We start from the raw sequence: 26,140 nt of genomic DNA on the forward strand, positions 1-26,140 counted from the left end.
ACCTAGAAATGCAGAGTCATATTCTAACTTAGTAAACCAGTCCTCTGTCCTTGGTCTTTTGGCTGCCTTGATAAAGGCATCCCCTGAATACCCATATCACCTGGAGTTTTCTTCTGTTATATCAGTGTCATACTTCTGCATGCGTACAAATCATCTCTACCTGAAATGACATAAAACACAGAACACTGCAATTTCTATCACATTGAAGATTTGCTGGCGAGTGCTCTGACACCTTGATCCATGACACCAAAAGGAAAAAAAAAAATAAAGTATTTCTGTCTCTGGCCGCAGAGTAGAGAGCAGCTTGTCTCCCTTTCCAAAGCAGATTCCATACAAACAGACTTGACAAAATAGCATGCATAAATTACATGGCTCTGATGCATTAATTTGTGCCTAACAGAGCAAGTGGCAACAACACTACATCTACAATGGATGGGTATAAGATGGAAGAAATGAAATCTGTGGGTTAATGTATAAATAATCAACTGTTACGGAATTTGCAAATATTATGGAAGAAAGCTAGCAAGTTTTGCGTGTGCTGTATTGCTAAAATGCTGTGCACAAACACATTTGCTAGGCTTAACTGGCTCTGACTAGCCTGTCAGGAAGGATGTACATGTTTGGCAGTGCTGAGGCACAGATGCTCCAATATCAGATAGGGTCTGGTTGTGAAATGAGGTCTCTGTCCACCAGAATAATGTCAGTGACAAAAGTGAGCCCCCAGGAAGTCATAGCACGTTTCCTGGGGTGAAGCAAGCCTTGTGCCATGTGTAACGCAGGTCTGTGATTTTATAGAAATTATCCCCAACTGACCATCATCACCTGCATCTAGGACACACACACACACAAATATTACTAGGTGAAATCAAACCAGTGCTCTGAGTGTTTCCATTCTACTTGTGTTTTACTTGTAAACTGTCATGGGCTGGGGCAATGTATATAATACCCGCTGAAAAGTTGCCTCTTGTGTAATGTTTGATCTTGCTATTTTTTGCAATAAATGACTGGAGAAAGGATTTCTCCAGTTTTACAATGTAGTAATCCCACAGAAATTGGTTGAATTGTGTTTCGATAAAACTGAAGTAAACTAGTGGAAAATCTGGTCTGAAGATTGTAGATGCAGCAGCCACATGCTGTTGTTTCCAGAATTGAAAGATGTCCCATAAATATCCTCATGAAAAGGATCACGAGGAGGATGCTTTCTGTTTCATATTTAAAGTACTTCATCAACAAACCTGCCTACTAAGTTCTCAAAGCTTTTCTTCCTTTATAAAGCCAAATAAAAGTGTTTTGTTTTTTTTTCTGGTTTCTTTTAGACTAGAGCAATTAAAAGTTTTGACTGTTGTTTCTTGTCATCCTACGGAAAATGAATGTGTCCGAAAGCAAAGGAAAAGACAGGCTCTTCTGTAAAAGCTCAGGTGGCTCTTTTGAAGTTCTCAGTATAAAAAGGGAGGGAAGGGTTTTGCTTTTGTGTACAGGGGCTCTGTGTTCTTGATACAGGTTTCTTGGTAGGGGTTTCTGGCTTTTCCCAGGAAGCAGGCAAGGCCCCCTTACCCAAGTATTATAGAGAAGCAATGGTGATGGAAATAAGGGTTCCTCTCCCAGTTGTCCTTGGGGCTGTATTCATAAATGAGAGAGCAGAGACAGAAGTGGGTCAGTATGTATCTCTGTGCCATATATGCATTTGAGAGAGATGTGCTAACCTCTTCTGGAAGCAGTAGGTGGGGCAGTCCTATGGGTGCTGTTCTCCTCGCCAAGTAGTTGTAGAGTTCATAAGGGCACTTTAGAGGTATGGTCACTGAGCTGCTGCTGGGGTGGTCACTCCAGGAGCACACAAATTAGAGGCAGAGATTACAGAAGAAGAGAAGTACTGGGGAGTAAAGAACATAATGTTTTGATTGTGGAGGTATTGGGCAGAATCAGCAGGATTCCAGGCTTCCTTTATAAAAAGGTGAATAAATTATATTTGCCCTCCTTGCAGTAAGAAAAAGGGAGGATATAGAAGAAAACTTGATGAAGTGCAGGCAATTTAGAAATAACTATTATGAATGAATGTTATAAATGCACAGTGTATTGCATGCCAGAATAAATGAAAGCAAATCAAGATAGCAAAAGAATTTTCTGCTTACTGCAATAGCCAAAGCAAAGAGTAAAAAGCCTTATCATAGTGATTTGATTTTCCTAGGTGTAGTAAACACCTCATCACTCAGGAATTGTGATGGGCCTTACAGCTAGACATCCACATCTGGGAAAGTCAGGTCATCTTTGGCCTGTTTGTGGGTAGGCTGAAGTCAGTAGGAAGCCTGAGCTGAGTGGCAGTGAAGTGATTGGCATTTGGCTTACATGATTTTAAACAGGAGGAATGGATAAAACATGTACTTCTGAATAATTGATGTATGAATATTTTAGTGTGGTAGAAGATATGTAAGATAGTCTTCAGGCCTAAGTAAAGAGTCTGATGCATCACATGAGAAGGTAATATAGGTGAGAGGAGGTTAATTTGGTGAAGCTTTTTTTTTGTCAGAAGTCACTGCTGCTAGTTCAGGAAGAGCTGATGAACCTACTGCATTCTGATACCCAAGATTCATCAGTCCCTAATCTCTGCACTCATTTGTATTCCTAAAATGGCTCAAACATGAAAGTAGCTAGGGCAGATATAACCTCCTGGAGGCCATCCAGGTATTTCCCTACATTGCAAGAGGGTTTGCTTAATTTAATCCTAGTCTATCCTCATGGCATTACTAGACAAAAAACATATAATAAATAGTCTGAGGGACTGTAAGGTGGTACTCTTACTTTTGATATATTTCAATAGCTTTCCTCAACTACTTGAAGTCCATGAAGTATAACAGAATAAATAAAAGTTCACATCTAGCTTTCCCAACTTGTATATACTATTAAATATGTAAGCTGTGGGGTTGAGTTGTGGTCATTTTCATCCGTTTGTCTCGAGTGATTTTAATAGATTAACTATTCATTTTGGAACAGCTGTATTCACAAGTGGGCTATTGCTTTAGGATGTGGACCTGTTAGTATGAAGGATGTTGCTCATATTCTTGATTAGAAACAGTGTACCATTTTGGATAAATGTCAGGTGACAATTATTCAGCTCAAAGTGGGGGACATGTTTCCTAGTCAGCTGGGATAAAGGAAGATCCAGGTGATTCCAGTTTAGACAAGTACAGCTTGTTCTGAGGCCATTTGGATAGCACCCAGTTTCCAAAGCCATATCCTCTATGGCTTGTGTTATCATTCAGGCTTTATGTAAACTGGATGGAGTAACTTGCTGTTGCCCGTTCTCCAGAATTCCATTGTCTGAAGGCTCAATACTTTCTGCTTTTCTGAGCAGCATTTTTGTTACTTTTGATTTCCTTTGCCCATCCTTCTCTCCCTCTTGCCACCAACTTCTGCTTACTCCCTTGCCACTTCCAATCTGTTGTACGTGCTCTCTGTATCTGCCCTCATGGATCCTGGCACTTTCTAGACATTACTGACACTTCCTGTGGACTCCACAAGAAATCAGAAGAAAACTGTTTCTAAATTCCATATAACAAAGGCTTTTTCCCCAGAATCACTACATTGTCTTCTATCATATATTGATACATATTTCTTGTGTTAAGAAGTGATAGTCTCTGTTATTCCCCTGGCATTGCCAGTAGATTCGTAGTGCTATGGCAAAATAACATGGCTCTGCCTCCGGAGTTGACTGCCACTGCAGGTGGCAAGGAACAAATGCCAAATAGGTAATGCTTTTATTTATGTTCAACAGATTCTTAGTAGTTTTTCCTCACATTCCTGTAGCAAAAACTGGTCCCCATGAGGAGCAGAGTGACTCTGGGGAAATTTTGGTTTATAGATATGGTCTGTGGATTTCCATGCCCCTTTGGTCTCCAGCTGTCCTCTCTGCTCTCCTGTCAGCACATACTCTGTTTCTTTCTTTTTCACATCTCCCTGGGGTCTAAATCCTGACCCCTTTGAAAGTCAAAGTTAAAACTCAGTTGGTTTCAGATGGGGAGGATTTTAGCCCAGCCACTCTTATTGAGCAGATGCCTGTCCCGTGTTGTAGGTGGTTGTGCGTGGCTGGGATGAGGCAGCGGTGTAGCAGGCTTGGTCAAGGGAGAGCATACTAGCGAGTGCCAGAGGAGAGGCTGAGGACCCTGAACCAAGATATCTCGATGTTGTTATCTGTGCCTTTCAGACCTGCTTAAAGCACCACATGCTCCTCTGTCAATTCCACACAGATTAAAAACCAGAGTGAAATGTTCATTTTTTGTGCTTCTGCACGAGAAATCAGAGATAACTCAGATACCTTATATGAATCTGAAAAGATAAGTGGGTTTTTTTCCCCCCTTCCATTGAAGAGTGTTGCAGAAAGAAACAATTCTCATGAGCTATCTGTAAGATGGTTCCTTTCTCCAGAGAGTTTATTACCCTTCATCTTTCATTACCCTAGGATATTTACAGGTAGCATATTCATTACCTTGAACATTCTGGCATGCTTGTATGAGCACACAGTGTACAGATGCTAGGAGACAGGCTCCTTAGCACCCAAAGACAGGGTATTTTCATTTAATGTTTTCATTTCACTGCACCAAACTGTGGAGCTGCAGCATAAACAACTCTGGACTTATTTACTCAGCGTGCGAGACTCAGCAACACAGAGTTTTGACTGGTCACATTACATGTCATGTTAAAGAGCCTTTTGTCTTCATTCAGGCATTCTGAAACAAGACAAATTATGATATTTTCCTGTTAATTTCTGTTAATTTCTTTCTGTAATGAGTTTCATTAAAATCAAAGCTTCCGGAAGACTGAGCCATGACAGCTGCCTAAAGACTGTTTCACTTGCTATGGGCTGTTTGGGCTGAATAATTATTTCAGCTTTCTGAGGATTATTTTTTAAATAAGAACAATGATGCTCTGTTTGGGAAGGGAAACAAATGCTTGGAGTGGTGCAGCATAATGTCGTAGTGCTGACTTGTAGTACTCAATGGCTTTCAGGAATACCTGGGCAAAACACATCTTTCTCAGTCTGACACGTTTTTTAATGATTTCACTAAAGGATACAAAGGCAGCTATTTCAGTTGGCAAGAGGAAGAGGGCTTGGCTTTTAATGAAATAAATCAGTTCTTTGAAAGAGAGAGAGGCTGATTCTTTACTGTTGCATTGCTGTGAATGTGACCCAGGAATGAAAAAGCAAATCTTTCTGGTTTGCCATTCATAAAATATTCCTGTAAGCTGCAGGCGGGCCTGATACTTTGATAAGATAATGGCAAATATTTCAGTTCTTTTATATTAACAGCCCTGTAAGATCTTAAAGATGCGTCGTGTATTTCACAGCTATTGTAATTAAAAAGACAGGGCTTTTACATCATAGTTCAGTTTGCTGAGCTGACCATTTTCTTTTGACATGGAAATTCTTAAATCGCGGGGTGGGAAGATGGGAATTTTACTGTAGTCTGTAGTCTTCCAAGTCTGAACTGGACACTCACCACCTGTTTTCATGAGCTGTTGCACCAAATTCCTTGTCCCAAGTTGCAGAAAGCCCGGCTGGTTTGACAGAGCTCATGTTCTATTGTGAGTCTCAGGTTTCAAGACCTGAATGGTAGATTTTTGTTTGGGGAAAGTGAACATTTTCTGAGATTTAGGGACACCCTCTCAACTTCCTAAATCCGTGCTCTGTGCTCACTGTTTCTAATCCAGTGTCCTTCCTGGTGCTGATTTTATCATAGTACTCTTATTTCTTAGATGATAGAGGCCAGTGACCTCCACTTAGAATGAGACTGAATAATAACCAAGAAAATGGTTATTTAGAAATGGCATCTTCTTGTTTAACAAAGAGGCTCTGTATGCTTTCTGTGTTGACCCAGATGTCCCTGTTAGCGTGATGGGAGAACAACAAGATGACTTCCCACCTCAGCATAATTAGGGTAATGGTCAAGAAAGCCTGACACACAGAGATTTGTGACAAAATACCAAAAAAGCACGGCTTAATTTTTGAAGCACAGATTGATTTTATAAGGCAGACGGAAAAACACAATCCTATCCGCCCTCGGAAAGCCACCGCTGTAATGAAAAACGAAGTCAAGCGTATCTGATGTAGTAACTGTCAAAAGGGAAGTCAGGCTCATGTTGCTACCACAGGACTGGGCTCAAACAGCAGTGGCTGCTTGATGAATACTCAGGACACAGCATGGGTCAAGTGTTTAAGGTAATCGTTTGTGAACTGGCCAGCTGACGATCTGTGGTGAATTTGCAGCTTGGCCAGAGTTTCACCAGGAGCAGCCTCTCCCATCACCAGACAGCTACATATCAGGAAATGATGCTGTTTTGTTTTGTTTTCCTTTGTGATCGATGGCTGTAGTGGTTGGAGAGGTGCATGCTCCCAGCGGGAGAGGACAGGTGCCCACAAGGCACAGTGCAAGCCAAGGGGGCTGTTCCTGCACCCTTCCTCCATGGAGCACCTACAAAGGGAGCAGGACGGTGTCCTGGTGCCCCCTGGGGAGTGCCATGCCTGAGCAGCCCTGATGCAGCTGGGCATTTGTGGCCAGTCCTGTCATTGTTGCAGGTCTGGAATGAGGGAAAAGCTTTCCTTTGCTCCTGTCTCCAAGTCTGGGATTTCCAAAAGCATGGGACAAAATGAAGCAACCAATTTTCCCTGAAGAAAACCAAACAGTGGGCTTTGTTTGCTTAACCTGTACCAGGTCTTCTAAGAATCCAAGCCCAAGTGACCTTGCAAGAGGGAATTGCATAGGCTTTCAGCTCCAACACTGTCGCATAAATGCAGGACCCACATCATAATCTCCATCTGTCATGTCTTAATTACTGTTGTGACATACTTTTAATGGGAAGTTTCTGCAAGAAATCAGTCCCTCTTAATACTTTACTCTGATAAAAAATGAGGTTGAAAGATACAGTTTTGGGCTGGTTTGAAGAAGGCTGCTTATTTATTACTAGAAAGGCCAGAATATAGCTCTTGCTATTTTCTCCTCATGCTCATGTTCATATGATCTTCCTTTTACTTCTGTTTTTTTTTTTCCTTTTATTTTTTGTAAAAAAGACCAAAAAAATCAAAGAAAACAAAAAACCCCAGGAGGGCCACTTTTCAGTGTGTCACTTTATAGGCAGCCAGTGTGGAAAAAGCAGGGGTATGTAAGCCTGTTTATAAAAATACACCCACAGTTACCTTTTTTTTCTAGCTCAGATATTGTAAGAACTGTAAATTTAGTTGTTGCTTAAAATCAAATATTAGCACCATAAAAGCAGGCACATTTAAATGCCTTTCCTAAGAGACATGCTGTCTTTCTAGTCAGTTTTTGGCTTGTTTTGCTCCAGCAGCACGGGACTTGTCTCTCTGCCTTTGCTGTGTCATGAAGCTTCACTGTGGAGACTTGATCTCCAACCATGAGAGCTATTTCAGATTTGCTAAGAGCCCCACAGCTCCTGCACCCTGGGAGCCCATGGAATGAAAGCCTTTGTGTGCACAGTGGGCTCAGCTCTGCTGATTTCTGTGCTGTGGCTAAAAGTAGCTGGTGTAAAGATTTGCTGCCTTTCTTGTTAAGTGGGAGCTTTTAGAAATCAGCCCATCTCCTGCATATCAGATATAACTAGAATAAAGGAGCCTTGTGCTTCATTATCATATAGTTTGGGTTGGAAGGGACCTCAAAGCTCATCCAGTTCCAACCCCCCTGCCATGAGTAGGGACACCTTCCACTAGAACAGGTTGCTCAAAGCCCCATCCAATCTTGCCTAGGACACTTCCAGGGGTGGGGCAGCCACAGCTTCTCTGTGCAGCCTGTGCCAGTGCCTCACCACCCTCACAATAAAGAATTTCTCCCTAATACCTGGTATAAATCTACCCTCCTTCAGTTTAAAACTATAACCTCTTTTATCACCACATGGTCTTGTAAAAAGTCCTTCTCCATCTTTCTTGTAGGCCCCCTTTAGGTATTGTAAGGCTGCTCTCTAGAGCTTCTCCTCCAAGCTGAACAAGCCCAACTCTCTCATCCTGTCCTTGTAGGATGGGTGCTCCAGCCCTCTGATCATTTTCGTGGCCCCTGCTCTGCACTTGCTCCAACAGGTCCCTCCAGTGTGTCGACTGCACCACAGAGCTTGGTTTCACTGGCAAACTTGTTGAGGGCGCATCAATCCCACTGTCCATGTTGCTGACATAGGTGTTAAACAGTGGTGGTTCCAGTACCAACCCCTGAGGAATGCCAATTCCTTTTCCACTGAATGGTCCATCCGTCAAATCCATGTCTCTCCAATTTACATGCAAGGATGTAGTGTGGGACAGTGTCAAATGCTTTGAAGAGAAGATACCCTTGAAGGGATGATTAGAGTTCAGCCTCCTTCCAAAACTGTTGGTTATTTTTTCTCATTAATCACTACCAACCAATACCCAGCCTAGCAGACAACCTCCAGAAGTCTCTGCTTTCAGCCTCAGTCCGTGAACCTGGAACTCAGTTATTTTTAGCATATATTGTGCATGGATGTCTAGCTGCCTCTCAGTGATGTGAAAGCTCTTAATTGAATGTAATCCATAAAAGATTTACTCTCCCAATCAGCTTTCTCGCAGGAAGTGATTTTAGACTCATCGGATTCCAGCTGTTGCTTAAATCCACTCAGCCATCAAGCCTGTCAATTTTATTGTGAGTATTCCAGGTCAGCTCCCTGCTGAGGCCTAGATATGGGCCTCCTATTTTGCTGTTTTCCATTTAAGTCAGTCTGTAGAATAACACAGGTCTTCCTCACTGTGTGGAGAGATGAGCAAGGATGTAGAAAAAATGGAAGTTGGTCTGATCTAGCTGATCCAACAAGGATGGTTTAAAAATCCCTTTTCGGCTTTGTTCTTAAGATCTTCTGCTTCCCAGTCTTCTGTCTACAGCAGACAGCACTTGATTTCTAACAGGGGGTGAGAAAGGATTCAAAAAGAAAATAAAAAAATCACATAGACTTTTGTGAGCTTTGACCAGCCTCAGCTGTATGTGGCAGCTGCACCCTCTTGTGAAGCAATGCAGTTGTAGTTTTAGGATGTTAAGGGTTGACTTCAGAGTTTCCAATTACTTCTCACGGGCAGTGGAACTAAACCTAGAGATGCATTCACATCCACATGTGTGTGCACATTGTGAAGCTGCTGTATCTTCTCCTCTGGATGTTCTAAAGTGAAATGTCATATCTTTGCACAGCTGTTAGGTTTTTCTTCCTTTCCATCACCACATGGTCCTTTCTATGTCTAGAGCTGTCTAAATATTCCCCATTCCACCAGTCACAGCATGTGATTGACAGTAGCAAGAGATTTGACTTGCTACAGGAGATTTGGGGGTCTCATAGAAACCAATGGAGCTATTGAAGGGGATTTTGAAAGACCTGGGTAATACAGCTAGGAAAACTGTATTATCAGAGTTTGTTAAATATGTATCCAAGGGTAGTCTTTTCTTTTCTTTTTTAATCCCAGTTTTAGTAAATGCCATAGTTTAACCCGAGGTGGCAACTAAGTAGCATCCCCCAGTGGGTTTGGGGGGAGAATTGGAAGAAAAGTAAAACGCATGGGTTGAGATAAGAACAGCTTAATAATTAAAATAAGGCATAGTATAATATACTAATAATGAAAAGGGAAGAAACAAAAAGAGATCAAACAAAACCCAACAAACAACAATGATGCGCAATATCATTGCTCGCCACTTGCTGACCATCCCAAAGCAGTGATTGGTCTCTCCTGGCCAACTGCCCCAGTTCCTGCACTAAGCGTGATGCTCTATGGTATGGAATACCCCTTGGGCTAGTCCTGGCTGTGCTCCCTCCCTACTTCTTGTTCCTCTCCTCACTAGCAGAGCATGAGAGATTGAGAAGTCCTTGATCAGTATAACCAGTACTTAGCAAGAACTAAAACATTGGTGTGTTGTCAGCATTGTGCTTAGACTAAGTCCAAAACACAGAACTGTACAGTTACTAGGAAGAAAATTAATTCTATCCCAGACAAAACCAAGGCATTAGAGAAGATGTTAAAGGTCCTGCTAAGGGTCTAGACAAAATAATTTCCTAACATCTACAATTACTCTTTGTCTTCCCGCTTGTGTGTTGTAGGGAAAATTTCTGTGCAGTTGGCAATACCTTAGCAAGCTCCCATTCCAGTAGTGGTGTTTTCCAGGATGCTCATTTGTAATTATCTGAATTCATCTGAGGAGTTCTGCATTCCTTAGATCAGGAGAGAAAGATTTAAAGTCCTGATAAAAAGCATCATGCGAGTGATGACATTTCTGGTAACTTCATGTATCTCTAGGAGTGTACCTAAGTTGGTTTCCTAAATAGCCAGGTACTTGAATTCAGAAATACAGGAAAAATAGAAGAAAGAAAATTAGGAATCAGTGTGAAATTATCTCAGCTGTGCTTCTCATGACATCAGCATGTTTCCCTGTGGATATTTACGTTTCAAGTCTAGTTATCTGATTTTGGCCCAAGTCAGGATATTTGAAATTGTTTAGTTTTGAGAGCACTGTACTTTCTCACAAGAAGGGTAGACACCCAGAATCTGGAAGGCCAGAGAAGCTGTGACCTCCTGGCTTGCAGAAGTCCTTCAATGACAAACCTTTCCTAGAGCACATCCAAGAAGAAAAGCTAGTCTGTGTACAGTACCTCAGGAGAGGTGCGTATGGTTTTGCCATTCCACCATTCAGCCAGTGTGTAGTGTAACCAGGTGTGCTTGCTGTGCATGTTAAGTTTAAGTCTCTCACCAGTTTCAGAAACAATTTATTTACTTTTTTTCTGGAGGTAGAAATGCAGCTAATTTCCATGGGTTACTTTCGAGGTTTGAAAGCAGATCCAGAGTTCCTGCCTTCAAAGTGAATTCCTAGAACTTGACTGCAGATAGACATGAATGTCCCGAAATTCCAGCTGAAATCAGCCTGCACCCTGCAATCCAGACTCATGGCTCTTCACATCAAGGCCATCTCTGTACAGTTCCTTGAAACTACTTTATTGTGGGAGTGCTTGTACCGTTGTTGCTAATAGCTGATGAATGTGTCCTTCAAGAATGCATTACATGCCTCCTGGGTGCATGCATAGTTTTGCCTTGCAAAACCACCCAGCTTGGTGACTTGTTCTGCAAAGAGTTATTTTCTTGCATTTATTTTTTTTTCCCATTTATTGAATCTCTTGCTTGTTGCATTGTGAGAAACAATGGATAGTTAATGAATAGCTAGTAGCCACTTTTTTTTTATATAACAAAAAGTGTGGGGGGGTTAACATAAAAATATAGCAGCTTGCATAGACTTCTGTCATATTCATTGTCTTTTTTTTAAGTAAGTCCTTGGTCTTCAATATCTCACATGAGAGCTGTTCCAAACCTCTCATTACTGTTTGCTGATAATATTTCCTTTAGTGCAGCCCATGGCCTGGCTATAAGGAGAAGCCTGCCATATCTTTAAAATAACATTTGAAAAAGAAGGCTTAACAGTGTGGAGATGCAGTTAAAGTCAGTTGTTGAAAATAAACTACATCAGCAGCAATTAGAGCTTGAGACAAGAGCTTGTTACTTTCACCTTTCCTTGCTTCTCTTTTATTTTCTACCTGAGCCTTAAATAGCTGTTTCTTGTCTGTCTCCCCACAGAAGTGTGACAGCCGTGTCCCCTTTCCCCTTTGCCATGGAGCAGGCAGGGAGTCACCCAGAGGACTGGGGGAGAAGGCGGTGGACACAGGTCAATGGCAGAGCCATGCAACTGTGATCCCACAAAATGAGGCAGACAAACAAACCTTAGCTGGGGTTGTATTTTTTCCTCCTTGGTGATGTGCTGTGCAAAGCAGTCATCCTTGCAGGGAATTCCCAAGGGTGCAGGGCTGCCATGGGAGTGGGCTGAGAGCCAGTGCCCTGCCGCAGGACTACCCCAATGCTTTCTGGGTAGCCCGAGGAGCAGCTGGGCTTCGAGGTGCCACCATGACTGTGTTGGCAGCTGAGGGATTGGTGGAGGCTAGGAGAAAGCTTCCTCATGGGATGCCTTTCTCCCTCAGCTCCTGTCAGCAGGATGGATGAGCTCTCCCTTCTCCTCAGGATCAGATGAGCTATTGCCTGAGAGTAATGTTTGGATGAAAAGCAGAAAAGAGTGTGATTCCCTTGGCTGAGTGCTTGTGGGATATTCGAGTGCTCTCCCACCATGAGGCTGTGCTCTCTACAACCTGTAGCTGTAAAGGAAGCTGCTGGAGCCAGAGGCCCACTTTGGGACCCGGTATCATCTCAGGCAGTGGTGGGGCCGGACAGGAGGGATTTTCACCCAGATGTTAGCCAAGGCTTCCTCTGGCCAGGGAGTCCTTACAGGATGCAGAGGAAGCACCCAGGTCAGCCCTGACAGCTCCAGCACTCAGCTGTGTGAAGAGTTCATTCCTATGGAATCAGGGAGGAAATGTGATCTCCCCAGACAGTTTTCTTATCAGGGCAGTTTCCTCTGCACCCTGAAAATGCCATCCCACCTTGTGATTTCCTTCCCTCTTTTGCTTTCTTGTCACACTTCCTCTCCCTACGCATGCAGGCACATACAGAGTCCATCAATGAGTAGGAAAGGCAATGTACTAAGATGTCACCTAATTCAGCACTGCACAGTAAAATATATTTAAAAACAAATCAAGGGGCAGTTGGCATACAGGCCAAACTCATTTGTCAGACCTCTCACACATCCACTCCCACCACCTTCTTGCCAGGTCTGTACCTGTAGGACTGGTGGCCCATTACTCCTCAGGTTGTGCTCAAGAGGGTGATACTGGCTGCTGCTGGAGATAAGCTTCAGCTAGGGTACCTTTATGTCTGGTCCAGTGGCCATTCTTATTCATAGTAAAATAAAGAGTCCGTGTTTCAAGGTTGTGGTGGAAAAAACCCTACCAGGCATCTGGTCCATCCAGTGCAGGAGAGTTTCCCACTATGTGTTTCCGCTACCTTCAGCCCAAAAAGGTGGGCGATGAGGAGACACAGGACTGATCACAGCGTGAAAGCTACTGTGCTAGGCGAGGAAGAGAGCCATGACCACTTTTTGGCTGTTGCCCACCTCTCCTTGAATCCCTTCCTAATGCAGGCTGCCTGTGAGCACAGTGGGGCACTGGGGGGATGATTTGCATGCTTGCTTGCCAGTCACTAGCTGGAAGCCATGTGCCAGGGTTGGGAATCATTGTCCTAGAACAAAACAGCAATGCTATTTGTGACCCACGGCAGCAAAAGCCCAAAACATGAAGTTAGGACTGACACTCCCTCTTTAACTTGAGCCACTGTGCTTTTCAGCACGATGCCAGGAGTTGTCAGCTGTAACTCCAGCTTTTTTTGGCTTGTGTCACAACCTAATAAGTTATAGGCCAGCTTCTCCTGTCGATGTTTTTGCTGCACAGAAGGCTTCACATTTTGTAAGCTTTTACAGCACAGCTGTGCTCAGAGATAAAACAGAATGTGTATACAGTACAGTATGCATTCAACTGATGCGCTAGATTCTTCCCACCATATGTATGGAGTGGTGTGCATTTCACTCCGATACGTCACTGCCAAAACTGCCAGAAGCAAATAAACAAATGGTGGAAGAGAGACACCATATGACGCAGTGCCAGGCATATGACCTAGACTTTCAGAAAGAGACCCTGGCTGCTTTTAAAAGATTACAGTGGTTCAGTTTTCTGAACCTTACCTCCCACTGTGTGAGATGTTCTGCCAGTGGGCACTAGGAAGTGTGCTGGTTGTTAAAAGAACTCATAGATTTCCCCTTCCTGCTAAGCAGCTGATGTTGCAACTCCTCTTGCTCAATACTCATTTCCCCTTCCTTTGATGCCAGTGATCAGTGACTCCCCAAACCAAGAGAAATGAACAATGGAGATGTGTGAAATAGTCTAATTCTGGAAGGAATGCTACTGTAAAAAGACAGAACACATGTCATTAGGATGAGATTAATAATATTAGTTGCAATTCAATGATTAATATATAAACAATGCAAGTGAGATAAATGGTTGTTCCATCTCGTTTCCCACAAAAGAAGTCATAAAGTTGCATTTCACAGCATCGATGGTGAAGATGCCTGTAATAAACTGACACGAACATTAATTACATGGTTAGAAGTAATTAATTTGAATTGTAATTCTATTCCTGGAATTCACACTCTGAGTAGGAAAAGAGGATTCCTTAGCTTCTTTTCTCTCTGACCAACCTGTTGTGAAAGAAAAGACAATAATGGCTACCACTGTAGTGCCCCTCCTGCTAGTAGTACTGGGAAAAACAGACGGATTTTCCTGTCTGTTGGCCTCAGTCTTACGTTAGGCTGAATGTCTGTCATTAGTTGTCTGGCCTTTGCCAAAGCGTAGCTTTACTGATGATTGTGTGAAGGTCAATCAGGCGCTTCCTTCGCTTCAGAGAAGCTTTACGTGCAGTCTAGAAAAGTGCACTAGGAACAATGAAGGTCAAGACCATTACTGCATTTTACAAAGCTGATACCCAAATGCAAAACAGTCTGGATACACACGAGAGAATTTAGTCTTAGATTCTGGTGGAACTAGATATGGAATAGAAAAATACGTGAAGTGTTTTTCAGATAAAGGTAATACTTAGTAGAGTGAGAATGTGCTTAAAGTGTATATTTAGAGCTGGTTCTTTGCTTGATGTTTCCGTACTTTTGTGTAGTGTGAGTTATAAAGGCATCCTGGAAAGGTTTCCCCAAGCCTTGCTGTCTCCTGTTGTAATATACGTGGTGATCACAATAAAGACCTCTAATTCTTGGCCAAACAATGGGCAATTTGTGGAGCTGTGCATGCTGGCTGAAAGGCCAAAAGCCACATTTCTGCAGGTTTCTCCAGACTGCTTAGACAGACATCATTTCGACTCTGCCGTAAAATGAGACATTAAGTCTCTGCACTGGTGACAGAAGAGGCAGGCCTCTTAACCTGGGAGTGGAGAAGCACGAGGAACACTTCACACTCTGAATATTGCAAAGCCCACCTGGCTGCTTCAGGCCAGCCCTTGAATGGAGGGGACACTCACTGTGCAGGGGGTGTGATATTGGCAGCTCCCAGCTCTGTAGCTGTGGTACCCACTTTGCAGAGGAATGTCCTAGCTCCGTCTCTTTTCTTCCCTGTGGAAGCAGTAGCTCCATCTTTGAGGAAAATGGGACAGAGCTATGACAGAAGACCTATTGCATAGGCCACCAGCTGGACTTCAGTAGGCCTAGCAGTGCAATGGCTATACATTTGAGGTGCCACCAAATAGTCCATTGGACAGTGAGGAAGTATTAAAGAAGGCCAGACCTGCAAACAACGTTATTGGCAAAGTATTTGTTGGAGGTGTTGGGCAAGTAGGAGTTGTATAAAGGCCAGCCCATCAGGGGCTGGAATAAACCCATGAAAGCTTTAAAAAGCTGATGGTGCCACCCTGAAATGGTAGGGGTGGTATGAACATACTCATGCATATGCACGAGGAGACAGCAGTGCTGGGTGGGAGTATGCAGGAGCCTGGTGCAGCCTCAGGGGGTGCTTTTGAAGGCAACTGTGACTTAGAAGTAGGAAACAGCAGATCAGGATTACAGGAGAAGTGGCAAAACAGCAAAAAGTGCAAGCCCCTGCTCTGTGGTAAGGGGCCAGGCAGGACAGGTTAGGGGTGCAGGAAGCAAACAAGCCATTGGAGTCATTGCAGAAGAGAAAAAGGTGGCAAATGTGTTTTTGCCTGCTTCTTTTTCTAGTGGAAGCATCTCCTGTCTTTAAGAGTTAGAATAGGTAGGGATTTTTTTTTCTCCTGTAATAAAAATGCACAGAATTGAAAAAAAAAAAAAGTGTAGTTTAATAAGCCCTGGGGACTGAAGTAGACTTGCAGCTGCTCCTCATGGAAGATGGTAATGAAGGGAACTGGGAAGACAGAAGCTTTTTGCAGTACATTTCATCTTATTGTGACAGAAAGGAGAAAAATCAGAATGGGACTTTTCAAATCCCAAGGCCAGTTAGAAAGATAAGTTATAGCTGATTGCCTCCCATTGCCTGGAAAGATCTGTGGACTTTCTTTTGAGTTTGAACAGACACTTTCCTGGTTTTAGACATGATGCATGTAAGTGGAATCCTTCGGTGTGACAGTTGCAGTGGGCAGTGGAAAACACAGGCACGTCACTGTGATTTAGAAATAACTTTCTGCCAGCACTGGGAGCAAACTAAGAGGTGTTTGAGTTGTGTCCTGTTTGTCAGTGACAGCGTGGCATCCCCCATGGTCATGACTTCTTTAAAGAAGGGTGGAAATCCTGGAAAAGGAGGGTTCCTCGTTTGGACCATATCGGCCTGTTACTCCTCAAAATGCCTTTGAAAGTAAAACTTTGAATAAAAGCCTCAAAAAAGGTGGCAGGAGAAGTGCTGTGCCTGGCACTAGACCCAAAGGTAGTGGTGATATTGTGACCTCAGTCCCTGACCTCCAGCTGGGCTGTTGGGAATTAAGACCAATACTTCTCATCACCAGCTGGGTTTTGCTTTTGTCCTGCTTATAACTGCCACTATCTCACCTTTTATTGCAGCCATTCATCATCAGCAGAAAGACTGGAAGATGATGTTAAGGTTGTAGAAGATGTCGTTTGTATCACAGCTTCCCCTCCTTTCTTTTCACCCTCTCCTTGCCTATTATCCTGCATACGCTCTGTTCCTGTTGGGTTTTGCCCCCCTGTCTCTAGACCAGTAATCCCTTTACCCAGCTCATAAATGATTGCTTTAATAATATCACGGCCCTTCCATTTTCATGTGTGAATGGCCCAAGTGGCATGTCGCTCATAACCAGAGCAGGGAGAGATTTCTATTTTCACCCTTTAAAAGGCCACAGAAAATACAGAGAACAGGATCTTGCCTATCTTGCACAGACCCCAGACAAGCATTTATTGCTGCAGAATGGCTTGCAGAGACAGCCCATTTGAGGGAAAGCTTTACCAACCAGTCCTGGCCATTATTTTTCTTTCTCCAAATTTATTCAAAGTGCAGAGCTGTTTGTATACCACAAAGATGGGAATTAAAGAAAGAGAGTACGTGTGGAATTTACCAGCTGTTTAAGTCTTATTGTTACCTTCTGTATCGATCAAATCCGTTGCCTCTTAATTGGATATTGACTGTTGTGAGGCAAATAAGGCAAGCTGTCAGAGGGGGGAGGGATGGGGCGCGAGGTTTATCTTAATGGTATGTTGATCATGACTAGTCTATAAAAGCCAGTGGGAGAGGAGTTCATTAAACCAGCCTGCAATTGCTTTAAAAAAATATGCTCTGAGTCAAGATGATTAATCATATATGTGACACTGCAATCAGAGAAAATCTGCATTGTTGCTCTGGTCTTTACAATGCTGAAGCTCGAAATAAGCAGATGCATTGAAACAAATTCATTAGGGACAGTGATTTGTTTGGCCTGTGAGCCTTAGCTAACCATAACCAACATTTGAGGGGGTTTTTTTGCTTTCCTTTTTTTTTTTCCTTGGTGTTGTGTTTTGTTTTTCTGCCTCTCTGCTTCTCTGGCAGGCTGATTGGAAACGTGTGCTTGCCCTGCACAGGAGTCTCTCGTCTGTGCTGGGGAACCCTTGTAGAGATAGCAGAGTGAGAAGGGATACTTGAGCTACCTGACAGTGAATCACACGGAATACTTGGGAAAACATTTTTATCCCATCAATTCTAATAAGCAGGGAACGTGAAGAGAGAGCGAAAGCTTATCAGCTATGCTGGTGTGAGCTACCCATTACAAAAACAGAATCTGCTGGGAAGCCTGTAGTATATTTTCATTCCTTTCCTAGCCATATTTTAGGCTGTGTATTGAATATGTTGCAATAACTGTCAAGCACGGTCCATTAGTGTCTCTGGATCAAGTCTGTCGTGAATCAGGAGTGAGATTAGTAGGATAGGCTCACTTTTATGAAGGTCCCACACAGCTGTGACTTGTCAAAGAAACGTTCAAAGGGGCAATAAACAAAGTTTATTTCAAATTATCTCAATGTTATGTGTTTGTTATCATATTTATTCTTTGACAATTCGGAACTGGTTATTAAAAATTTATTATATGAGTAAAGGTTTGTGCAGTTTGAAAAATGAGCTTTTGAGGCAGCCACCTGAACACTTCTCATATATCAACATGCCATAAACTGTCAGGGAAAGGGTAGTGCAGTCCTGCGAAAGCTGGTAAAGCTGCAGAAACTGCTCATTAGCCAATAGAGGAAGGAAAAAGGTGCATAAGTCTGGAATGCAATGGGAAAATGAGGTTTAATGGGGAGTTTTCATTTAAGAGCATAATGCAGTTCCCTGCTGGAGCAACTGGATCTAGGCAGGACCGCCTTTGCTTGCTTGTGAGTTATTTAATGTCTCAATCCTTCTAGTCCTCTTCCTATAAAAATTAGAAGAGTGGCCCAGGGCAGTAGACACTGCTATTTTTGCTTCAGTTGCTCTTTCTTGATGTATTGTGAAACTGAAGGTGGTCATCAGTTTTTACTAAGTGTTTTATGACTGGTAGAAAGATCTATAAATGTACGTACAACATTGCAAGCTGCATAAAAAGAAAATCCTGATTTTGCCTGGAAGGGTGAGAAGTCCAGCAGGAATCTACAAAGTATATGAAACAAAACTGGGGGAAGGCAGTTTTCAGTGAATTTTAAATGCAGTAGGAATAAAGTTATGACTTTCGCAGGCACTAGGGTAGTACTGTTACTAGTATTTCCTTTTGATTCACTTAGAATATTACTTGCTTTATAATAGAGTTTGCAGCTTGCGTTTTAAATATAAACTGTGGATAATTTTATACTGTGAAATTCTGAGGAAAAAAATGTATACATAAAGCTGGACCATTTGGAGCCATAGCCTGGGGAAGACAAGCATTTTTCAAATAAAGATGAGATCCATAAGTAATCATTTGCAAAGTTTTCAGGCACATTTGTTGGGATTTTTTAGTGTGCTTCAGATATGCAGGAGAATGAATGTGACATTCCTCGGTTGCTTGACAAGGATAATTTCAGAAACACTGCCCTATCATTCCACAGATTGGCACCTTCTTCTTCTTTCTCATAATGCATTTTTCTGGGGCAGCTTTTCTCAGCGAAACTGTCTGTTTCCCAGGAGTTTTTACATGTGTTCAGAAAGGGACAATGAGGAAGTGTGGGCTGGGTTTGGTTAGAATAGCAGGTTCAACCTGGTGACTATTTATTTTTGAAGTCAGGGAGTATTTCTTCTGTCAGCACAATGGAGAAGATTGCAGGATATTCTGAATGATGTATTTTCTCTGGTTCTAATCATACTAGCCAGATCGCTTGCACCCGGAGGCACTTCCACACCAAACCTTCTCCTGAACATGTGGATTCAAGATGCTTTTCTAATCCAGACTGCCACTAGTGATGTTGCGTTCAGATTTTGTATTTGCTTTTGAAATAGCAACTGAAATTTAAACAAAGGTTAGAGTTTGGGTCTAGATTTATCACTGTCTATAATGTACATATCACAGTAAAGCATAAGCAGCTCTTACCAAGAGATATGCCAACAATAGGGGCCCTTGTCTTGCCGAGGATGCCTGCAAGGAATTGAACCTCAGGGTCTACTTAGGGACTGCATCTTTGCTGGGACATCTTTGCCCATTCTCAGTGACCATGTAGCTTCACTCTGTGAAAGGGAATCCACAACTATGGAGTCTGTAGTGTTGTATGTAGGAGCCAGGAGCAGCTGAGTGCCAGTGAGAGATTTCAAGGAAGGCTGTGGATAGATAGCAGGCAACAAAATGGCCCAAACCTGTCTCCAGCAGTACACCTTCTGCTCAGGTCCTGGAAAGAGTTGCACAGATAGTCCCAAGGTTTTGTTTGTCATGCTAATACTGTTCCACAGGTTTCTATCTACTGGTGACTTTAAGCATAGACAAGATCTCAATTCCTAAGTTAAATACCAGGTGGAGAGGTGAACTCTGTGCTGGTATGTGTGTGTGCGCATTGGGGTGGTGTGTGTGGGGAGAGGAGAGGGCGCAGCAAAGTAAGTCATCAAAAAAGCCCTTCTGGTTTTCCTCTGCGTACTTAATAAGGAAGCTATAAGAGGGCATATTCCCAATTTCTTCTTAACTTTGTAGATCACCTCCAGTAGACAGATTGTCTCGTGGACCACTTCCCCTCCCCTTGGTGATCAAATAACATTCCTGTGGTGACTACAGCAGTTGCTTACATGGAAAAATAACATTAGGAAAGTATTTAATGTATTTTTAGCTGTCTTTAAATGCATTTTAGCAGCTGGAAACAAGGGGAATTGGTAGCACGTGACCTGCAAGCTCTCTGTAGACAACCACCAAGTGTGCAGAGAGCCACTGCTGGCACAGAGACCCCAGGCTGGGAATCGTTGGGTAGTGTGGTCACCTCTAACCTGGGTTGTCACAGGAGATCAGGCAAAAGAGATAACCTCAATTTTAATAGGATGTAAATGATAACAATGTAATAAATAACCAGTGTGATTTTAGGTCCTTTATTTTCACTGATCTGAGTTTTGGGAGAAATTGTGAGATGTTGTTTTGATATGCTTCAAAACTTTTTTGAAAATCTTGAGAAGATTTTAGAAGCTTGGAGTGGAAAATATTGCAAGTGTAGAGATTAGCAAATAGAGTACAGCTGAGAGAGGCAACAAGCTTGTAAATTCACTCAGTGAATCAGGAAAATCCTGAAATCCTTGTGAAGAGCAAGCCTCTCGTCAAACTTTAGTGGAAGCTTTTCCTGAGGGGAGACTTTTCCCTGAGCTGAGGGCTCACTCACTCCTATAATTGCACACTCGCTGAACCAGGGGTGTCCTCTTGAGACCGTTATCCCTGGCCTTGCTCCACTCCCAGTGTGGAGCCATGACCTGGCATCCTGATGTCAGGGTCCCCCACCGCCCCTGCCCACAGCAAGTCTGTTCATATTTCTGGGAAGAATATACTCAGCAGATGGAAGTTTAGTGCTATTTTTACCATGGTTGGTACAGTGAATGTAGAGAGCATGATAATTGATTATCTGGGACAACAGAAATGCACAGGAACTACAATTTCAAGGATTAGGGTCTCCCCGAGGATTTCCTTCGAGTTTCAGTGAAGGGAGAGATAACCTTTGTGGTGGAAACGGAAACACGGCTTTCAGTTCCCATCTGCAGCCAGCCTCTGGAGACAGTAGTATTAAGGGTGATGTGAACTTCCTCTGTTCATCACCATGGGATAGGAGCCTCGACGTGGTTATCTGTGCTTCTATAGCAACGCTATTCAATTTCTCACTGCTTTTTTTTGTCCTGCCAGAAACAGTCAATTAATGCCTGTATTTAACATGTCTGGAGTAATGGTCCCATGTTTCACCTGGTTTAAAGGACATTTATGGAAATCAGGCAGCAATTTTATCCTGAGTAAGCAGCCTAATATTCTGTCGTTCTGCGTTACTCAAGTGGCCATTGCTCTTAGAAAATACATGTTAGGTGTTTTCAGTTAAGAGGCATTAAACTTCTGTGGACTGAGCAGTAGGATTTCATTGCAAATGCATTGTCCCATTTTAATGGAAGCTTTGCATTAACAAGTTCCATCTCAATAAATTATTCTGTTCAACCTGCCTTGTGACTTACACTATCATGAGATTCTGCCCTCAATATTAAAGTGTAAGCACAGATTTCCTCTCCCAAGGCTAAGGCTGCATAAAAAGGCTTACACCGAAGCTAAGAAATCCTCTGTCTGGATCAAGATAATTTTTCTCAGAGAATATGGAGAAACAAATATCCATGCTCTTTGGAGAGGAGGAAATTCTGCTATAGATTGTTCTTTCCCTGTCTTGTTAAAAAAAAAGGAATTTTGACTTAATATATAGTCTGTTTCCAAACTATTGGCATCTTTCACAAATATAGGCTGGCTGGCTTATGAACAAATAGCACAGTTTGTGTAGCCAAAGATAGTTGTCATCATGCACTTATTAATGAGTACACATATCTCTGAACATCAAATGCTGTGCTATTTTCAGAGAGGTCCTTTCAGATCCTGCTTTCTGTTCTTTTTTCCTAATTTTTTTCCTTACCCTCTTGCCATTTTCCTTCAAAGTTGGGTGGTGGAAAGCAGAGAGGAGAGGAACCTGGGAAAGGAGATGTTCTCATCTGTCCAGCTTCCCTATGTCAGGAGCTACTCTGTGCATGTCATTCCTGACAGATGTTTGCCTAATCTGCTCTTAAAAAACTCCAGTGATGGGGCTTTGACAATCTCCTTAGGCAATCTGCTCCAGCGCTTTGCTGTACCTATCATTAGGAAGGGTTTCCTGATATCTAACCTGCAATTAAAGGCCACAATTTCCCATACAACCCATCATCAGGCTGGCCTTATAGCCAAGCCAGCTCCACCACGTTGACTGCTGTTTCCTCGCTAGATCTTCCTTGTCAACAGTGCTCCTTGGGTAATGTGCTCTCTCCTGCCAGGAGTAGCCAGGGTAGTGTGAGTGCCACCGGTTTTGTTGAGTGTCCAGCCTGGCATCCCATGGGCTGCCAATGGGCAGATTTCCCTCTCAGATCTCATGCAGCTGACGGGAAGGCGGCTGCCTGCCAGTAGAGGCTATTGAATTAGGAGATTCAGTAAATCCCAGGAGAGGCACTGCCACAGTGAAGTTGCAGCAGTTTTGTGTTGATAAAACTACCAGTGCTCACCATGGTACCAGGCTCAGAGCAGGAGCTGAAGCCTTTTTTGTCCTGGAACAAAGTGGGCTGTGAAGGCAGTGGTACCATATATTGCATACATGCAATCAGTCACATCAAGCATTTTTGGACATACATTTTCTGATTATAGCATTTCTATAACGATGTTAGGAGTTTAAAAGCATTTAAAAAAATCAGAGGCACCAAAGGTTTGGCTTGGGTTTTTTTAAGTTGCTTTCTTTGAAACAATCACAGGCAAAGTACATGCCATGTCAGCCCTCCCTGATGGAGAAGCTGTAGATGCCAGCCGTGAGGGAGGTTGAGATGCTGTGGGGCTGAGGCAGTCCCTTACTGATGTGCAGCAGCAATAGAGAATGAGCCGGGATAGATACAGGCATATCACAATATTACCATGGCAAGATAAACTCTGAACCACATTTTTAATGTGCTTAGAACAGTGCTGGACATTGTGTTTCCTTCTGCAAATTATTTACAACTGAAAGACTGTAGTAATGAACTAATGTAAAGAATTAGCCCTGAGAAACGCTGGAGAATTAACTGCTGAGAAAAGGGTTTTTTTCACAATGGAAACCAGCTAGCTAAATAAGGTGTGCTTTTGCTGCTTGAGTAAATTACAGCCGTAGGTAGCTAAACTGGTTTTGAGACTAGGAAATTTTCATAATGTCCAAAGTTAAGTAAAATAAGGTTTGGATCAGTAGGAGGGAGGGCATGTTGCCATCAGCAGGGGTGAATAACCCTTGTGCAACTGGCGCTTTTGGTAAGCAGGTCAGGGTCAGTGTGGTTTGTCTGTGTTCTGACACATGCACTACAAACACCCTGATATCCATTTCATTTTACAAGGTGGGTGCGTGCACCAAGATAATGCTCCAGAGGGTCATTGGCAGGTTACAATGTGCCAGCCGTCACACGCACAATGTCTAGAATAGTGCCAAGATACAATTTCAGGGGTCTGAGGCCACCGGTAGCATTCAGAGCCCTACATAACACCTGTGTCCCACACAGCATCTCACTAGCTCTCTGTCACTGAGCATTCCATTGGCACCTGTGATCCTGAGCTGACAGGTCCGTTTCTCTTTGTGCGAGGCATTTTGAAGGCATTCATTCCCCAGTTGTCTTTTAGATGACCTGGAAGAGCTTCAGCGAGTTGCCTGTATTCCTTCATGGATGAAAGAGAAGGACAAAGTTTGTTTGAAAACTGAAAATTGGGAGGGTTTTCTTTACAAAACATAGTCAGATTTAGACACTCTATTCCACACAGCATGGGAGGTAGATTTGTTGTGTGAGAAAGGTTTCAGTTTCAAAGTAATGATTAGAGTAATACATTTAAACCTTTGTCAGTATAAAGTGATTTCAGGTGCTCAGGAATGCTCTGCCTCTTCCTTGTGGTTTGAAGGAAAAATTTTAAACATTTTCCACCCTGCAGCTACTGAGGGCAGTGTAAGAAAATACCCATAAGCTGCTAGGAAATGTGCAGAATAAACTCATTTCCCACTTCCCGCTGCTTGTAATAATCATCAGTTGTAGACACCACTCGAAACGTTTTTGGACAAACTTTACATTTTAAAATAGTTATTTTCTGCTGGGCAGAGTTTGTTGACACCCTATGGCTGACAAGTAGAGGCCCAGGCTGAAGCCCTCAATGGGCTTTCTATGAGGTGCAGCCCTTTCATGTTTTCCTAAAAGCCCCCAGTGCCGTTAACCCACAGCTCCCCTTTCCCGCTTACCTCCCTAGGGAGAGACAGAAGCCTATTTGAAAGCAAACAAGCCGTAGAGCCTACAAGGTGTAAATATCTTTCATGAACGCCAGCGCTGGATTGTGACACACGACAACAGGCAGTTCACTCCGTGTGAGGGGGAACAGTATGCCAGCACTGCTGCAGCCACCAAGGTGCATATGAATTGCACCGGGGCACCCCCGGACCCTCCTGCCCCGGGGGGACACATGGGGTGGCTGGAGGGACAGGGAGCAGAGCTGCCTGCTCCTTGTCCATCTCCTCTGCCTGCTTTCATTGCCCATCGCTTTGGTCACCCCCCTCTGCCCTCCTTCTCTCCCTGGCTTCTTTGGGCAGGGTCTGATTTAAGTAGTTTGGCAGGGAGCCAGGAGCTCATCATTTTAATGCAGTGTAAAATGGAATGTGCATAATTATATGCAAGCCATATGTGAGGGAGACAGCTCAGCTGTGAATTTCGGGAGGCTGCAAGAGGGAGAGAGCGAACAGTCAGGGATCAGATGAGATGGAGCGGAACGGAGTGCAAGTGTCACTGAAATGAACAGTGTAATGAGTGTATTGCTGACACTCCTCCTTTCACCTGCTTCTCCCTTTTGCTCCAACTCGAAAGCAGAAAACACTGTAGATGAGAAGGGAAAAATACTATATGCGAGCAGGATTGCTAATGGGCTCTGGTAATGTCTCCATTTAAACTTCAGCTTTCTTAATTAACAGCATAGTTTCGAATAACCGGTAACTTTTAATGCATCTTTGTCATTAAATATTTTGACCACATTTGACTGAAGGATCATTGTTCTCGCTAGATGATTGCTCCTTTCAAAGCTTCACTTAAACATGGAGGGGGAATCCATTTAACTATAATAGTATTACATGTAAATTATGGGTATGAAAACTTACTTATTTTTTGGGGCCTTGCTGTTAAACTGAAAATACATTATCTAGGGATTGCTTAAGCATGTCAGAAAGTTTATACAAGTACGTATGTAATGTAATCCTGAAAAATGCAATGGAGTAAATTGAAACCCTGAGTTACTCACAGTCTTCAGCTCAAATATTTCATCTTGGGTTTGTCTTTTGTTGTTGTACTTATTACACCACAATGAATTTGCATGTTCAACCTAAGTTATGTAAGAAAACAGCATCCCAAGTTCTCATATCTAAGTTATACTGCGTATTTAAAGAAACTTTAAAATAATGTTGTATTTTGGGATTCCCGTCTGTTTTAATGATCTGAGCTGTTATGCTTTTAGCTATTTTTTTCCTTCCATTATTTGTAAGTCCCTAAATAGGCCATTATATTTCCCTTCAGGCTAGAGATGAAGATGGACATGCTGAAAATTTTCCCCAGCAGCACTATGCTAAGGAAACTCCAAGACTTGCCTTCAAGAATAACTGCGAACTACTTGTAAGAATAACATACTTACAACAAGTCTAGATTGTTACTTTAGCACAGTGAAAACCGTTTTTTTTTCTTTTTTTTTTCTTTTTGAAAGGCTTTTGTTCATTATGACATTATGAAATATGATAGGTTTTCTTTCTTCCTGTTCAGTGTACTAATGCTAGTTCTGCTATCCGTGAACAATTTAAGATCTCACATTGCTTGAAAAATCTCTTGTATTTGATGACAGCACGTGAATGGCCTTGTACTACCTTGTCTTGCACGGTAAATCAGGGAGCTTCATTCAGGGAATGGCTGGTGATGCACGAGAAGCACTCCCCCACCTCCAAGGCACCCCAGAACTCACTTTCCCATCCACCTTTTATTTCTGCCTTGTTTTTGGCTGCGTCGTGTT

The 26,140-nt window shown here is 42.8% G+C and overlaps 1 protein-coding gene across 6 annotated transcripts in view; it reads left to right on the forward strand.

Moving 5' to 3' along the window:
- Positions 1–26,140, forward strand: part of SOBP (sine oculis binding protein homolog) — a 117,633-nt gene that overhangs the window by 39,562 nt on the left and 51,931 nt on the right. For 5 of the 6 annotated variants that reach the window (XR_008971600.1, XR_008971599.1, XR_008971598.1 and 2 more), the window contains exon 5: positions 25,657–25,752. The exons of the other annotated variant lie outside the window; for it this stretch is intronic. Coding sequence is in view for 2 of the 5 variants with exons in the window: in XM_057404708.1 (XP_057260691.1) it covers positions 25,657–25,752 (96 nt within the window). In the remaining 3 variants the exon portion in view is untranslated. The remainder of the gene's footprint in view (positions 1–25,656; positions 25,753–26,140) is intronic. 6 annotated transcript variants of the gene reach the window in all.

This window comes from Pezoporus wallicus, unplaced genomic scaffold (assembly GCF_028554395.1).
Source record: "Pezoporus wallicus isolate ANWC-B61680 ecotype Strahan unplaced genomic scaffold, APGP_CSIRO_Pwel_v1 contig_6923, whole genome shotgun sequence".
NCBI classification, from domain to species: domain Eukaryota; kingdom Metazoa; phylum Chordata; class Aves; order Psittaciformes; family Psittacidae; genus Pezoporus; species Pezoporus wallicus.